Source organism: Perissodus microlepis, chromosome 6 (genome assembly GCF_051167445.1).
Source record: "Perissodus microlepis isolate ML-2025 ecotype Zambia chromosome 6, ASM5116744v1, whole genome shotgun sequence".
Taxonomy (NCBI): domain Eukaryota; kingdom Metazoa; phylum Chordata; class Actinopteri; order Cichliformes; family Cichlidae; genus Perissodus; species Perissodus microlepis.
In genome coordinates, this window is record NC_140466.1 from 10,438,133 (window position 1) to 10,455,921 (window position 17,789).

Consider the following 17,789-nt stretch of genomic DNA (forward strand, 5'->3'; position numbering starts at 1 on the left):
TCATTGGCTCATGCAAAACACGGACAGACACCGGATTCGCTGCGGTTCACTGTCAATCATCTATAGCGGTGACGTAGACGAAGCGTGTGTGCTGCTGTTTGTTTGAAGATACCGCGTTTCTGAAAACATGGCACCGGTAAAGTGTAGGATGAGGCTTAATTATTAAATAAACTCTCTAATTCAAGCTATTGGGATATTATTGGGATATATTTTGCTGTGCTTGTTATATATATATATATATATATATATATATATATATATATATATATATATATATATCCCCTTTTCATTAATATTTATTATTGTTATTAATCCATTGCGCAAAATTACAAAACAGAAGCCTAATCTCTTACTTAAAATTCTACAGTAAAATAAATCACAATGGATAAATAAATAAGTGACTCGTACAATAAGTTTATTTATAGTTATTATAGTTATCTATGGTTATTGTGTTATTTACTTATTTTAATCGATCGACCTATCTATCTACAGTGATGTAAAAAAGTAGTAAAGTAATAAATTTTTAAAAAATTCAGTTTTTAATTTAGTTCAGAGGTGTTCAGAAATCTATCTATCTATCTATCTATCTATCTATCTATCTGGACCCAATCCTTTAAATCGACTAATAATACATACATTATCAGGTAATTAAAATGACTTTAAATGTTTATAAAACAAATTTCATCATCGTTTTAATACGTTCTTCCATAAGCACAACCGTGCCCCATGCTTGATTTGTTCTTGGCACAATAAAAGACTAAGTCATACACTCTGCTAATGTCACCGATGCGTTGTTTGTAGTATCTTAGTATCTTAAAATTTTATTTTCAAGTAAATGGAAGAAGATTTATCCCAAAACTCACTAAAGTAAACAGCTGGGTGTGTCGTTCTGGCTTCTTTATGTTGTTTGGTCAGACTCAGCACTGATGGCATACAACTGTGCAGCTCTTAGCTCTCATGTTGAATAGGGTGATCAGTGTGTTTTTCATGTTAATGTTGGCAGCCATAGCATGGGATGTTTGTCTTGGTGAGCAGACAGAAAAACAGGATGGGCCATTGTTTTATATCATAGTTTTTATTTTCAAAAGTAACAGAATCACGAAGGAAGATTGTCTGTGTGTGTAGGAATTAGTGATGCTGAAGTCATGATATCTAAACTCTGTTACACATTAGCTTCACTTCCACTGTATAGATTGCTAAACCCCCTTGTTATTCTCAAAATAATCCTCATTTGTTCTTTTTGTGCACTGATAAAACCATTCATGAACAATAAAAAGAGAAAAGCCTAGAGGAACCAAGCTGCTTAACTTGTATATTATCCACTTTATGAAGACATAAACTGCCTTCCTCTTCTGGTTAATGTCCTGAGATAATTTTTAATGAAGTTCTGAATTTTATTGCACACACACGGTCCTCCTTAATCAGGGCATTGCATGGACAGGATGTCGTTTAAAAAACTGCTTTAAGTGAATACACACTGTGTTTATGTGCACGTGCTGAGACTAATTGTTCCTATGTTACTGTAACATCTCAGTCAGGCTTAGCTTAATCTATAACTCTGAATGATCCTTTAAATTGGACAGCTGCCTCACTGCAGGCCAGGAACAACAGCTAGTGTCATCAGATGAGGTACAAACCAGGAATTATTTTTTTAATGTATGATAAGTGGAATTTAGATAACATTTAGACTCAATGCACAGATTCATTGGCCCACACCTGCGACAATGACCATTTGCTCTTATGGATGCGTGCCTGTATGTGTAATCAGTCTTATTTAATCTATTGTTTTGAAACATGAGTCCTTCAATTACAAACTATCCATTTATCTTCACTAGACTGTTGCGCTGGAGGTTTTGAAGCAAGGCAGATATTAATTTCTGACTGATAGAGATAGCTAGTCGTAGTGAGCCATGCAAGATTAACTAAAACACAATTATAATACTTAGACATTTCAGTCTTAGAGGTTCAAGCAGAGGTTATGTACTGGCTGGAAGTGAAGTTTATCTATTTCCTTGCAATGCAGGCCCACAAGGTCTCTAAGAACCTAATCGGTACTTTTGCATTAGAACACAGTCTTCACTCACACTTGCAACTGTTCCCACAATCACTCACTGCTGCCTGTTTACCCCCACCCCTGCCTTCGCCAAATCAACACCATATGGCAATGTTGTATATCAAATGTGCACACCAGTTGATTTACTGTATGAGAAGGTTGAGACTGCAGCTGTTTAGATCTGTGATCAGACTGCACTTGATTTTGTTTGGACAGAAATGCCAGACATTAAAGAGAAAGGGAAGTGTGCAAGTGTTTCTGGGTGTACAGGCATGATTGGATTTTCTCGATTCATTTAGTTTCACTTTTGGAAACCCAGATATTTGACCTATTGAGAGTTTGCAAGAAAGCCTTTTTAGTTGTTTTAATTGATCTTGTACAGGAGCCATGCAGATAGGAAGCTGACAAATACCATTATGAATGGGTAATAAATGGAAAATATCTAATGATAGCGGAACCTTAATATGGAAATATAACTTTCCCTCTCATTTCATAACACCCCTCAGATTTTTCTCAGAGCAAAGGCAGTCCAAAGACCTGTCTGTGAAACTAAAAGTCTAATTTTCAGGGTTCTGATGTCTTGTTTTAAAAATGTTAACAAACTACAGTGTGAGGAATCGAATTTCTTTACAGTTTCTTCTTGATGCATGTGTATATTAAATTGTACATATGAAAATATCTTTGCAAACATCTTCTGAAAGCTAGATGATTAATAGAGTTAATCAGTTCCTTACATAAATTTATGTGCAACAAGTAAGATGTTTGGTTGGATTAAAAGCTTGTTTGCACATGGCTAGAGATCAGCTGCTATGGTGCAACAATCAACATGGTGATTACCGTGAACTGTTTGAACTACTTCTTGGAACTTCAAGTGTGCTGACTACCAGACAAGTAACCCTATCTGTCTTATATCCCAGGGGTGATGTTGCCCAGACTGCATTGCTGCAAAACATGCAGGGCATTAAAACCGTCTCACACAGCACTGCCATCTAGTGGTCATAGTTCAAAAAGGGGGTTATACAAAAAAAAAGACAATACTTCAGAAATTATAATGCAAACACCATCAATTTATTGGTATAATACTTAATAATACAGAATTATCATTCTGTTAAATACATATGTACTAAGCCTGTGTGTATCTATAGGCAGGCATTTCACATTCAAGTCCAGGTTCAGTGCAGTAATGACCAAACATCATCTCAGATTCTCTTGTTCCTAACACTGACATGAACAAGGAGCAGAGGAGAAGAGGAGCTACAGCTCAATAAATTGTTCTATAATCTGTAATAACTTCATTTAGATCTGTTCCGTCACGTCTCCTTTCTTCCTTGTATATATATTCGCATCCTCCCATCGTTTTTTAATCAGAAAAAAATAAAATCACCTATTCTCCTGTTTATTTTTAAAGTCAAATACTTTTCTATTTAGTGAGGTTGAATCGCATTGAAAGAGGGGCAGTCTCCCTGAGGTCCTCCTAATTCAGGGTGGCCAATTCATTTTCCCAAAGGGCCACATGAGTAATTGGGACTGTTGTGAAGGGCTGAGCCCCATAAGCGTATACAGAGTTGACATTATTTCCCAGCAGAACTGAGTTTGGCTTATCGGTACAGCCCTCCAAACAGTCTCAGTTTCTCATGTGGCCTGTGGGGAAAATTAGTTGTACACCCCTCCCCTAACTGGTGCTAGCATGCACTGGTTAAGAATGCATGGTGGGTAAGATGTAGAGACAGGCACGGGGGGTGGGGGTTAAATAAGTGATCACTTTAGTGCCAGATTGTACAATTGAACTTAGGCTAGGCTAGTTTTGAATCCATTAGGATCATGTTGAGGGTTCTTATCTTGAAAGATAAATAACCAAGCTAACTTAGGATCAGATGCTATTGAGATTGCAAGGCAGCAAGGCAATGCAAAATATATATTATAATGTAAAGGTGGGAGGGAATTGATTAGTTCTTGTCTATGCTTTCTTAAACCTTACAGTACCATACTTTTGGACTTTCTCAAGTGACAGAAAGCTCTAGATGTCAACTTGTTGAAAAAATAGGATCTATTTGAAGAGCTCATCTCAAGTGCTCAGGAGAGTAGCGTAGTTTGGAATCCTGGGTGGGGAAGGCATTCATGCTTTTGTCGGTGAAGCAGCAGCGGTAAGGATCCTGGTGAAGCTTCGTAGACAATCAAAGAGTGTGGCTTCATCCCAGGCTTTTAAAGGAAAAGTTCAGGATTGAAAAGATACTTGGAGTTGTCTCTTTTGATGGGGAAAAGGCATTAGAGGGACTGTTGAGATACACCCTGTTAGTTTGGTGCAGTGTACATGTTTGTGTCTGTGCACCCTAAAGTGCGCCTGAGTGCATGTATAGGTGTGTGTGTGCGTGAGCGAGCTTTTCTTCAAGAGTTCAGGTTAAGTAGCAGCTGTTGTGTCCTTACACAGACACAAATACATCCCATCCGAGTCCACTTCAAGTGTGCACAATGACATCAGACCAGGACCCAGTTCAGGCTCGCTTAAACTTGCAGTTAGCATAGATTAACCCAAAAAGAGTCAGTTCTGTCTCCCTCTGCAGACCAGAGCTTGCAAGATGTTAGAGTCTCAGAGGAAAGGGTTGTGACTGTGTGTTTGTGACTGAGTGCGGGGTGCTGGTCGTGGAGAAAGGGGAAGCAGGGGCTGTGGGAGGTTAGAGGGAAGGTCCAGGAGTCCAGCAGGAGGTTGTGTGAAAGAAGAGGGGAGGATGGGAGGCTGGTGGAGCAGTGGAAGGGGCAGCGACGGGCTGTAGGACAGCATGTGGGGGGGCAGTGGGGACGTGGAGGACGGTCGCATTTGGTTGAGGGTGAGGCGAGGCTGGTCGCAGTGAAAAGGGTTGTTAGGAGATGGTGCACTCAGACCTGTGAAGACAGAATTGTGCCACTGAAAAACTTAAAACTAACAATATCACAGTAATATTTCTGTATGTAAATTTAAAATTGTGTTTTACCTGAGAGGAAAGGGTTATTGTGCGTCTTTGTAGGGGGGTTGGGGGGTATCAGAGTGTCTAAATTCACCAGTGAGGCCCCCGTAGGTCCCAGAAAAGCCTCTGGAGTCCGACACACACGTGTAGCCGGGGCACTGAGCGGGGGTGCTAGCCGTGACAGGTCAAACATCTCCGGGCTGGCTGAATCTCGTCCGTTTACCTGGGGTTTCACTGGTGGCTCCGTTCCAAATGGGTCCTGCTTGGAGTCTAGACCAGAAAATGGGTCAGACTCTGGTTTTGTCCCAAACAACTCTGCATCTACACAAGGCAGAAAAAAGGATTTTAAAATTAGATTTTGATGAACGATAATATTACATAATGTTAAATGTTGTACAAATGAAAAAAACCCCAAAACAAAACGAAGAGTTTCAGTGAGATTTAAACTTTTAGAGCTACAAAATTGTCACGAGAAGTTCAAAACCCGTCTCTTGTAGGTAATAAACTACAAGAGCAGAAAAAAGTGCCATGGCATTACTTTGAACGGTACCACCTCAGTGACAAGCCATAGTACCTCTAAAAGTACAAAATATCACAGGTATCACAGGTATAACAAAGATCATATTGCATGATGTTATTGTTACTACAACCACCCATGGTACACCATATAAGTCGCTTCTGTCAGGATTAAATCTTACAGTAAAGCCCACAGTTCTCTCTTTTATGTACAATAGTACCTGTGGGACTTGCAGGTTGAGGTGAGGACACTGCGGGAATCTCCTGTTTAGGTTTCTCTTCTTCATGTGCAGCGAATGGATCTGTCCCATCAGCATCTGCACGGAAAAATGAGAATCGATGAAAACAGCAGAAGTGCTTATGTTTTTGGATTAAAACAATCAATATATATATGTGTGTGTGTGTGTGCGTGTGTACTAGGTTTACATATCTTTGTGGGGACCAAAACTTGGAACTTTACTATACTTGTGGGGACCAACAGCCCTTATGGGGACAAAAACCCGTCCCCACGAGTTTGAAGGCATTTGTGAGAGTGAAAATGTGGTTTTAGTGTCAGGGTTACAATTAGGTTATGGTTAGGGTTAGTTCATTTTTGATGGTTAGGGTAAGTGGCTAGGGAAAGCATTATGTCAATTAGATGTCCCCACAAAGATATGAAAACACGACTGTGTGTGTGTGTCCTAATGAAAGCACCTCCATCTGTTGGGCTGTCCCACGCATGATTGACAGGACTGCAGGAAGCAGGCGCTGCTTCCCATGGGTCTGTGCGTGAGTTGGTACAAGGAGCCCAAGGATTGGATGTGTTGTTGGAGGAGGGAGGGGCTGTCCAGGGGCTACCAATCACAGGAGTGCTTGAGTGGACTGCTGTTAGGGAGAGAAAAGATTCACTTTGCTGCTGTTTTGAATGCACTCTTGCATCACACTGATGTTCGTGTGATGCGTCTGTGATGATCCACCTACCTACAGAGTCCCACGGGTCAGAAGAGACGTTACTGGTGGGCTTAGCAGAGTTCCAAGGGTCACTAGGTGGCAGAGGGGGCTCAGATGAGGATCCAAATATGTCCACTAGATCCAACATGGCAGACTACAAGCAAAGGAAAACATCTCAGGATCAAACGTTGTCTTATTTGTTTCCAGGTTTGTGTAACTTAATGAGAAACATTCAAAGCACCCAATCCTACTGAGGACGGCCGGAGAACTCACAGAGTCAGTGTGACTGTAAAATCCACTGACAACTGTATTAACACTAATGATTTCACTTTGTATTTAAATGAAGTTAAATGAATTGTCTGAGTAAAAATGTGTTATGTAAATATCTGAGAGTCAAACTGAGTAAGAAACTATTGTACACTGAAAGTACAGAAATGTGCACTTGCTGGTGTTCCAGTTAAGAGTTATTGATCTGTTGCAATTTTCAGCTCTACTGGAATATAATGTTTTTTTCTGGGAAGAGAAATCTATTCAGTGTTCCAAAAAAAGACAAACACAGATCTGCTTTTTGGTATTAACTCATGAAAAGAAAAGATCCATGGTATTCACAGAACAATGGCAACTTTCTAAAGTCAGACTGAATCTGCTGCTCTGTTTATTCCCTTACCAATAAAGAGCTTACTGTAGCTCACTTGAAAATGTTTCTTTGCAGTTATGTTTCACTGCTGCTGCTGCTGAAAACACACATTTACAATTTCTATGATAATTTCTGGCGCCCTTCTGAGTTACACAGTCCATTGCTCTATTACTGTAGAGTATAATTTATTAATAAGATCCACCACAGCATCTGCATCTTGCATCTGGTGTTTGTGCTCTATGTATGTTGTAATGAGCGTACATTATATAATGAAATGAAAATTGCTTGAGGTCATTCAGAAACGGTGTCATCGTTTCATAAATTTCTTAGGTTGTACTGTTTAGAGACCACTCTGCAGCACAGCAGTTGCAGAAGAGAATCCTACAGGACAGTAAACAGGAAGATATCTACCTACAGAGAAATTTCTATTTCTGCTCACAGAAAAGCATCAAATGAAGCTTCTATGTTATCTTTCAGACCCTACCCATGTGGTAAAACTATATCATACTGGGCTGAACCTGCATTGTAATGCCATGTTAAGTGGAAATGTGAGTTAGAACATGGAAACAAACACCTACTTTGTTTTTAATTTAAAAAACTGAAATGGCATAAAAAACACAAGTCATCACTGCCATTTCAAACAAATATGACGACATATGATCTACTGCTTGAACTATGATTCCTGACTTTGTAATTCAGTCAAGCTTATTTTCTCACTGCTCTTAGTTTTGCTTTATCAGTTTTCAGTTTTAATTATTTCAAATATGTTCATATCAGATTGTTGCATGTGAAAATTGAAAGGTAGCAGATAGAAATGTCAGGTTTATGTGTTTAAATTTCTGCTCCACACAAAGAAGTGAATCACGTGAATCTGTTCAATAGAGTTCAATATTCAACATAATCAGTCACAAAGTGCAGCAGGGCCCCAGTGCAATCACACTGAAAACAGGCTTAAGAAGAAACTTATGTAAGTTTTAATTTTTTTAAGGAGGTAGTTAAAACAAACTGTCTTTTCTAATAAAGTATACTTATATTTAGTATCTTTTATGCTAAACACAAAATCTTAAGATTTTGTCAGTGAAAAAGCCATTTAGAGGTTAACTTTTCCCCTTTTCCCTCTATTTTTCATGTTTTATCTGGCTTTATGTGATGGCATAGCAATGATTTCGACATTACACGACCAGTTACAAGGCTTGGGAACCTTTACATAAGACTGCAGCTGACTCTGATTGGCTTGTTGACAGGCCAATGAGTAAAGGAGCTGATGTGCTACAAGATAAGAAGTATGCTTTCAGGGAAATGTCATGCTGAGCTCAAGGTTAGACACGACAGAGTCATTATCATTCAGCAAGCACCTCTTTCTCTTCTCTCAGCTTTCTATTGTCTCTCTCTCAACACTCGGTCATTAGGCTGTTTTGTTGTTTATTTTATTTTATTTTTAGGCTTGTTGTCCATCCCTGCCTCGTAGTCTACAACCTATATTCAACTTCTTTCTCCAAATGCCTGCCAGCAACCACCTACAAATGCATCCGCCCACCTTTTCATACAAATTCACACTCATGTTCCATGCATGTACCCACACACATGGCATCCATCGCATACACACACATTTTTGAACTCACCTCGTGCGTCCCTGACTGGCTCTCTCTCCGGCTCTCATCCAAGGCCTTCTGTAACAGTGACTCGTCTCCTTGGCGACAGCGCTGCTCCTGCAGGGGCGGTATTGTGACATCATCAGCATTACCATCGTGGCAATGAGTGCAGACCCGCACACAAAAACTGGCATTGGTTAAACACTTTTCTGCTGCTTGGCCCAGCAGACTGAACGCGGCACTGGTGGCTGTTTTGTACTGTTGAAATATTTAGTTTACAAAGAGCAGAAGCTGGGTAAGCGCAAAGCAGAGAGAAAATCTTCCAAAATTACACATGAGAGTTGAAGCAGTACTTGTATGAAAAATCGTATGAGAAATCTGCACAACAGAGTTCCTGATAAGGCGACGGGTGGTAAAAGCTGGAGAAAAGGAAGTAAAGGGTTAGTGAGATCGCCATTATTCAGGACTGTAACTGCCAAAAATCCAAAATAAAGAAACGCACGAATGAATGAATGACTCAAAATACACTAAATGTGCGAAAACAGCGTTAAAAATAAATGTAAGCGTTAATCAATTTATAAAATGCAACTTAATTGTATTTCTGTTTAAATTTGCTTCCATATTTATTTACATCACAGTAATGCGTCCTAACTCTATTTTCCCTTTAAATTTCCCATTTATTAATTTCATTCCCCGCATCTTGTCAAGTCAATTACGTTCCTCTTAATTTTCTGTGTTTTATTTTTGGATAATGTGCTTCTTCTTTATTCTCCAAATGAGGGAGCTGTCATGTAAAATGTAAAGTTTGTGCCTGTTGGTTCACTGGCACCAGGTGCACAGCACAAATGACAGCCTCTAGTCAAAGAGACTGGAGGTGCTTAGCTAATGTAGCTGAAAATCATGCTCTCAGTTTGTACCTTTAATGGCCAAGAAAATGTATACATTAGAACAAAGACGAATAACTAAAAAAATGCAAATGACAAAAGAAATATCAAATTAATGTTATATTTTAAAAATACCAGGAAAATCTCAGTAAAAGCATATCAGCCATGTCGTCAAATACACAAAAAGACACACAATATTTAATAATTGCTTACTTTAAGCTCTGAGGTGTGTTTCTGTGTGTACCTGCACATGCTCCGTTAGGCTAAGGCTTTGAGCAGTCTGTAGTTCTGTGTCTCCATCTGTCTCTATGGTAACAGGGGAAGGAAGGGCTAGCTGAAGGTGGGCGAATGTTCAAAATGTTTGCAACATTTTCATTTTCATTACTGGAATCATCAAGAGGCACTGAATACAGAGGACTTATTTGTGTGTATATGTGGACAGGAGCTACACCTCAGGACATCCACATTATCATACCGTGTGTGTGTGCATGTGTATTGTTGTGTGTTGTTTTACCTTCTGACTCTCCTCCCTGCTCATGGCTAAAGCCAGCTGGAGCTGTAACTCCTCTTCCCCGCTGGTCTGAGGTCGAGCCTGCTCCAGGTCTGAAGCGGCTCGAGGAGACGAGGACGAGGCTGCGGAGGGATTTTGGGAGAATGGAATAAGACTGAGTTAGGAGAAACGATTGATGTGGGGATGAACGAGCAGTTCCAGAAAGACAAGAAGCACACAAAGTATGGGGCTCATTTGAATATTTTCAGGCCTACGCTGCAGTATTGATAATCCATGTGGTTGTCCAAAGTGCTGGGTGACAGCGCAAAAAACATTTAATTAGGGATGGGCAATGATCCTGAATTTAAATGTGTATTTTTAACTCTTGATCTATTTATTCACAACTTGCTATCATACAAAAGAAGGTGGTTAGTGTTCCAGATAAGTTTACTCACAGTTTACTCACAATACTCACAGTTAAAGGAAGACGGAGAGCCTCTGGAGCGACTGAATTCCTCCCCGTATAGCACAGCCATGCTGGGCTGACTTGTGCGTCTGCCTGGGTGATACGCTGGGGGTATACCTCCATAAACACCTCCACCCCCTCCACTGCCTCCACCAGCCATTCGCTCCTTGGTCTTAAGGGCTTGACTCCTCTCCTGGCGCAGCCGCTCCTCGTCCCGAAGGAGGCAGACCAGTTGGCGTGCTTTTTCCCTTACGTTGGCCCCCTGGTCTCTGCCATCACGATCCACATACTGAAAGTCGCGCAGGGTCTGAACCACACACAAAAGACATCACAGTGAGTTTTTTTTAAGTATAAAATTTAGCTAGCTGAACAGACACAGGGTTGTGGTTAACATGATGTGATCAATAAACAATGATCAATCAGCTCTTTTTGTTGCACTCCAATACCTGAATAGTGAACGCGTTCTCACGGCACTGCTGGGCCACCCTTTCTGATCCTGTCTTCAGCAAGTAATCCAACAGTGTCAGGGCCTGGAGTCAAATCACGATTAGCACATTTATTCCCAAATATTTTTGTAGTCAACATATTGTGCACATTACAACTGACATTTTCATCCAGAAGAACAAAATTTAAAGATGCATGACTGTTATTCAGTGGAGCTAGTGAGTCTCGGTGAATGGCCAACAAGTACAGAGAAGCTACAGTTTACAAAGTCAGATTAAACAATAACACTCATGTCTTTTCATGAAATCACCTTGTAGACATGTCTCCAGTTCTTGCCGCTGTCATTGAGGCGCTTCCACACCATACCCATGACCTCAGCAAACGCCACCACATTGAAGGTTAAGTCAGCAATCTCTGACATGAGAGACGAGGATGGCCCCCATGGATCGTTTGAGGTGGCCTCGCGAACCTGCACGTTGGCAGCACAGGAATAACATCCATTTATGTTTTACGTCTGAGAGATCTCATGTGCTTATCTGTATGATGGTCAGCAGTGAAAGAAGCACAGACTTTTTGTTTTTAATCTAATATGACTAATAAACAGTGACACTCGAAGAAGATAGCACATTTAATACAATACCTTGATCTCTGCTTCTGAATAGTTGTGTACAATATTCTTCACCTGCCTGCGCAGGGCTGAGGTTGTCATGGTGACAGATGATGGGGAAATATGGAGGGAGAGAAGGCGATAAACAAACGGTCAACGGTTTAAGAATGGGGGAGAAGAGGGAAATGTGGATGGGAGGAGGGGAAGAGTGGGGAGGTAGCTATGCCAGTGAAGGCTCCTCTTTTCTGTCGGGAGTTGTAAGATGCCCCTGTAAGAAAGAAATGAAGATGATATATAAAAAGTATGAACGGTATGACTTTTATGAAGTACTTTTATGTCTTTCTCGATCTGCCCTGGTTGATGCAGAAACATAATGCGGCCCTCGTCTTGGGCTTGTACACATCCAATCATCAAATCTCAAATATGTTATGTTATTTTAGCTGCCTTTCCACATATGCAAGCTGCTTTGCAACCCACCAAGCTCCTCCCTTGATGCTCTCTCTAATTTATGTAATGCTCTGTTTGTTGTCACTGATGCCTGCTGTATTGTGTATATAGTGGCGCTACCCACTCTCCTGGTGGTGTGCTTCTCTCCACACCTTCAGTGGACCTTTTATGATGATAGATGATGACTTTGAGTGATTTCCAGACCAGATCCAGTTTTATATGTTGCACACAGTGGCTGGACATTTGTAAAGCTAGTGGAGCAGTTGCTGCTATTGTTGCATTTGTGTGCTGTTTCCACTGTACTTCCATAGTCATTGATTTCACTGTTTCATATGTGCTGACTCAATCAGAAATCACCAATAATGTATCAAGAAAACCATCAACAGACTGACGCTGCCCTCTAACTTGACCATCACCACTAAATCAACAAGCTAACTTAAAAGCAATTTCTTTGTTGTCTGCGTCAATTAGAGAACAGTGAAATGACAATGTAAACAATGACTGACAGAGCGGTTTCTAGTTTGTGCCCCGTTATGGAGAAGTAGGTCATACTAAAACTCTGGCACTCAGGTGTTTGATGAAGCTACTTGGTAGCTTATATTATTCAGGCCACCGTGCACGGTCTGTGTGTGCGTAGACACACACTTGCAACCCAATTTGCTCCTCCAAATTCGTATTTCACAAAGGACATGGGGGAATTGATCATTAAGGGTTCCTGTGATACATTTCCCACTGCCAGCGACTATAAGCTTCCACTGACACAGAACGTAATTAACCTACTAAACCAAAGCTGAGCTAGGGTGACCCCCCTAAATTAAATCTCTTTTCATCTGTCTTCAACTCACTAAATTGTCAGATGACAGAAAATATACTTTAAAAAAAATCCCTCTCATGACAAGGTAAACCTTTGAGTTTCTTAGTGTTTGAATACATTGGCCAGATGTGGCAATCAAATATGTATCCTTTGTCTTTGTACCATAAAGAAACGTGCCGATCAAAGATCCATAACTGGCAGAGAGAGACGAAAACTCTCCACAATACAGATGAGTGTCCATCCCAGTTCAGTGCTGGTAAGAAGATCGCCAGAGGGTTGTCAGCAAACTTCACATATGATCACCTATTTCTGTGTTTATGATAATTATCTTAAGAATATAAGTCAGAGAAAAAAAAACACAACCTGCCTTTACCTGTGTGTGTTTTTTTCTATTTAAATGAGTTGTCATAACAGTATGGATTGTAATACATGTCTGTCAGTGACAACTGTCATAGATACATATAGTTGATACCCAACTATATGTATCTATGAGGCCAGATGACTAAACTACAATAGTTAAATTAAAGGCACGTCTGAAATACATCACAATAATTTTCTTCTTTTAAATTCAAGGTTCAGACTTTAAAGGCTTGAAACCTTTATAGTCTTGAAAAATCAGAGCCCATCATATTTTAAAGACCTCATAGTATCATGTTATCCCAATGCTTTCAGACTGTAGGCTACTTGTAGTTCCTACAGTTTCTAAAAGTAGGATAGGAAGCAAAACCTTCAGGTTTCAGGCCTCTCTCTGTTTTAAAGACTAGAATTAAAACTTTGATTAGGGGCGATCGTGGCTCAAGAGTTGGGAGGTCGCCTTGTGATCGGAAGGTTGGCGGTTCGAGACCCGGCTTGGACAGTCTCAGTGGTTGTGTCCTTGGGCAAGACACTTCACCCGTTACCTACTGGTGGTGGTCAGAGGGTGGCTGTGGCTACAATGTAGCTTGCCATCACCAGTGTGTGAATGGGTGGCTGACTGGTTGTGTAAAGTGCTTTAGGGACTAGTAAAGCGCTATACAAATACAGGCCATTTACCATTTTGGATCAAGATTATAGCTAGGGCTTGATCAGGTGAAAGGAACCATATTAAAGGTTTTGACTGCTGTAGGACTTCAGTGGATGCACTGACCACTTTTATTATGTTTACATACTACTGAGGCATGTCATTAAATGTTTGTCTCTACTCTCATTTATTCTGTATTTTGTTCTGTCTCACTATGCTCACTTTTACTTTTTTCTTTGCCGTCATCCTCCTACCAGTCACAGCAGAGGACTGCCCCTGTCTCAGCCTGGTTCTGCTGAAAAGGGACTTTTTCCTTCCCACTGTTGCAAACTGCTTGCTCATAGGAGGTCATCTGATTGTTGGGGTTTTCTCCTGAATTCAGCGGGGTCTTCACCTTACAATGTCTTATAAAAGCAGCCAAAAAAAACACAGAACACATAGCCAGATGTGCGTGCCTCCAAGTTTATTATCCCCCTTGTGGCAAATATTTAATAACTAATATTCAGGCTTCATAATTTTGTAATTTATTTAGAATATTATATAAATTATTCTATCTATGACTGCAATCTCATCAACCCTGTTAATTGTGCTGCTATCTATATTTTGGCCTGGTCACTCTCATAAAAGAGGTTATAGATCTAACCGAAATGCATCTTCTGACATAAAAGTTACATAAAAACTTACCAGAAACATATTACCATAAACACTGGTAATAAGCAATTCAGAAAAACAATTCACATTAATTTTAAAATACTCCTTTATACATTTAAGGCTATCAATTCTCTTTCCCTACCATACCTTTCTGATTTGGTACAGATCTCCATCCCATCCCGGTGCCTCAGATCCTTCTCTTCTCTTTTCTCTTATTACCACGGGGGGCAGAGCTTTTAGTCGCTCTGCCCCTCGACTTTGGAATTCCCTACCCTCTGACCTCTGAAACATCACTTCAATCCCTCTTTTTAAGTCCACCCTCAAAACCCACCTGTTCAAGATAGCATACTCTATATAACTTCTCCATGCTCTTAAACTTTCTTTTATTATTGTGTTTATTTCCTGTCTTTATGCCTGTCTTATTTGCTCTGTACAGTGTCCTTGGGTGACTATAATGTAATATATACTAGACAAAGCACACAAATTTTCTTCTGATACTATGATGGAAAACAATTTTTTATAACAGATTGCTGAGCAATGCAATAACAAGGTGTTATATAAGTAAAACACTGTTTAAATAAATATATACACAGCTGGACGTTTTATTATTTGATTCCGAGGTAATGATAGTGAGCAATAGCACACGAGGATAATGATGTAGTGGTTAACACATTTGCTTGGCACGCCAAAGATATTTGGATTGCTTCCAAGTGAAGACACAAATCCCCTTTGGGGTTGCGACAGTAAGGGTATCCAGAGCAAAACTGTATAACTCTGCCAAATCAAAGCTTTTATATCTTCTGAGATAGGTTAGTTATTAATTAATTTATGCTATAGTTATGTTATGAAACAAAAGAGTTTCCTTAAAGCCATAAAGCCGTCGCCCTGCTTGCAATTAGACTTTTAGGGACTTCTATTTTAATACCAATATATAATATAATTTCCTATATCCTTTACATATAAATATTTGGTATGTTAGGGTATTAAAATGAACACCAAACAACATATATAGATATTGAAACATTTTTTAATAATAGTTGGGTGGTATTAAATATTTTTAGTAAAATATTTCTAGTATCTCTTTCTGTATCATTTTGCTGCTTAAAAATATTTCAAAAATATGGTGACACATAATTTGAAAATAAAACAAGATTATATCATTCAAATTATGTCTTCCCTAAGTAGAAATGTACTTTGATCCAACATATTCTTATATTTAATAATTGTATTAAATAAAATGAAAAATTACATAGTAAGTTGGAACTCCCAGTACAAGGACTCTGATATGGACACTGACCTACTGGGCAGCTGGACATGCACCTGTAAGTACCATTCAGTAATCCATCCACAAATCTGCTGTGTTTAATTTGAACTTTTGCTGTAGCACAGCAGTACACAAAGACTGAAACAAGTCACAGGACGCCTTTTCCTGCTGAAACGCCAACATCAGCAGAAGCACAGAGGACATGAGATGCACACAGCAGGGACACAGAGAGCAAAACTCTGAGAGGATGATGAGTCTGAGAGGGACGTGCAAGAGGAAGAGAGGGAGTGAGTGAGAACGAAGGGCACAAAGAAGAAAGTGATGCTCAGCAACTTTACCAGTATCATCTTTCTGCACAATCATCTTCAGCTCAGATCCACAAACACACATATGCACCAACAAGCACAGGTTATTGCAGTCTGGTGCTTTCTACTTACATGAGATGTTTTAGACCACAGTTCTTTAAATCAACTTATCTGGAGATTTGAGAGCAGAAACTTCACACTGTGGAGGTAATATTATATCTCTGTGTGTATTCTCAGAGCATGTAAGTGGAAGGAATCCTGGACAAAAGGATGAGCTGGGTGAGAGGAGCTTTCATGAGTCTAACAAATACATTTACCCATTTCTAACTCTGCTATAACATACACCATTTGATTTATATATGAATCCCAATTTTCAAAGAGCAGGGGGTTTGTATAGTTTAGTATTTCCCAGATAAGTCTGTACAGCTCACTTCTAATGCACATATGTGATTAAGTCTCAGCACAGGGACAATCTATGAATAACAGCACTTTGGAGGTTTGGCTATTGGTCCATTTTTAGATCCATATCCATACAGTATACACGATATTCAAATGACTCATCTGCAGGTACAACTCAAACAAAAGTTCCCTGAGCCTCTCAGTAATTAAATTGGAACCAGTACCCAGAGTATTCACTTGATTACATCATAAAGTGAATTTGTGATGTTCAGCTCCTGGAGGTGAGAGCTGCATGTATCAGCGATTTTTAAAATGTCAATTAAAATGAACAATTATCCCGTGGAGAAAGAAAATCAAGTTAGGATGATTAACTTTGACCATCTGACGCGTCAAATTGCTCAGACACGAACGTCACTCCGTCGGCCACGTCTGTAGATGCGCATGCGTGCTGTTGTAACAGGTGAAAACGTCTGTGTTTTTCTAGCTGAATATTAGAGTCCAAGGTTTGGGAATAAACGGCGAAAACTCCTTAAAGCAAGGCTGAGATTGGAGGTCAGATTAAGCATGATCGCGTGGATTAGGGATAAAGACAGCTTCAGATTAATGTAAGCGGAAACGGGCATCATTTCCCCCAGAAAAGTCCCGAGCACTGCAATCAACATTTTTTTCAGGGGGCAAAGGAGAGGGGACAAGGGGCCCGTGGTTGGTCTGCATGATGCCCCCCCACCCACACACACACGCACTCTCAAACACACACACACTCTCTCAAACACACCCCCTCTTGCGGTGGAAACCCTGTGCGGGCTGCCATGTGAGGCAGCTTCCTGAGGAAAGCCAACTGCTGCTGGAGTTGTCTTCCATCAGAAACGCAACATTATATATAGCAGTACATATAGCATTAATTTTTGGACTCACTTAAGAGGAAAGTAATTTTCCAAGAACCTCGGGAAACTATATCCCTCTCCATCATCACCCCTACAGCATGCAGCTTACCATGCCCACTGCTCATCTCTCGCCTTGCCCACTGAGCATCCTCGCCTCTCCGCTTTTCTCCTCTCCCAAGTCCTCAGCGTCGATAATATTCCCCCGAAATAAAACTGACTAAGCAGGGCAACCACAATTATCCTCCAGCGGTGCGCGTTTTGAGGAATCTTTGAAAGGGGGTGTCTGAACGGGGGGCCTGCCCTAGATGATGCGAGCCGCTCGGCCTGACAGTCAGTGGTAAAATCCGCATAGGACAAGGATAAGCCACAGCACACGGCTCTCTCACAGTCTCTCTCACTTCAGGCAGCCCCGTCCACACACTCATACAGCACCGGCAAGGCCAGGGACGCATAGCACACACAGC

At 40.4% G+C, this 17,789-nt stretch overlaps 1 protein-coding gene across 2 annotated transcripts; it reads right to left on the minus strand.

The window, feature by feature from the left end:
• Positions 1-3,099: 3,099 nt before the first annotated feature.
• Positions 3,100-17,770, minus strand: epn3b (epsin 3b). 2 transcript variants are annotated; one of them, XM_084930694.1, is made up of 12 exons: positions 17,435-17,770; positions 11,595-11,829; positions 11,265-11,423; positions 10,957-11,040; positions 10,520-10,817; positions 10,069-10,187; positions 8,701-8,787; positions 6,472-6,595; positions 6,205-6,372; positions 5,733-5,828; positions 5,023-5,316; positions 3,100-4,933 (listed from the first exon to the last, which is right to left on the minus strand). In XM_084930694.1, exons 2-12 carry the CDS (start codon positions 11,661-11,663, stop codon positions 4,641-4,643), a joined length of 1,791 nt encoding a protein of 596 aa, XP_084786820.1. In that variant the 5' UTR covers positions 11,664-11,829; positions 17,435-17,770; the 3' UTR covers positions 3,100-4,640. The 2 variants fall into 2 exon arrangements, with proteins under 2 accessions (XP_084786820.1, XP_084786819.1); XM_084930693.1 differs by having other exon boundaries at positions 6,205-6,375; positions 17,435-17,769.
• Positions 17,771-17,789: the final 19 nt, after the last annotated feature.

Excerpts from the sequence above, each read along its gene's own strand:
- epn3b (XM_084930693.1), bottom strand. The coding sequence starts at position 11,663 with ATGACAACCTCAGCCCTGCGCAGGCAGGTGAAGAATATTGTACACAAC. Across the intron at positions 11,424-11,594 it reads ATTCAGAAGCAGAGATCAAG|GTTCGCGAGGCCACCTCAAA; the intron begins GTATTGTATTAA and ends GCCAACGTGCAG. Across the intron at positions 5,317-5,732 it reads TCAACCTGCAAGTCCCACAG|ATGCAGAGTTGTTTGGGACA; the intron begins GTACTATTGTAC and ends TGCCTTGTGTAG.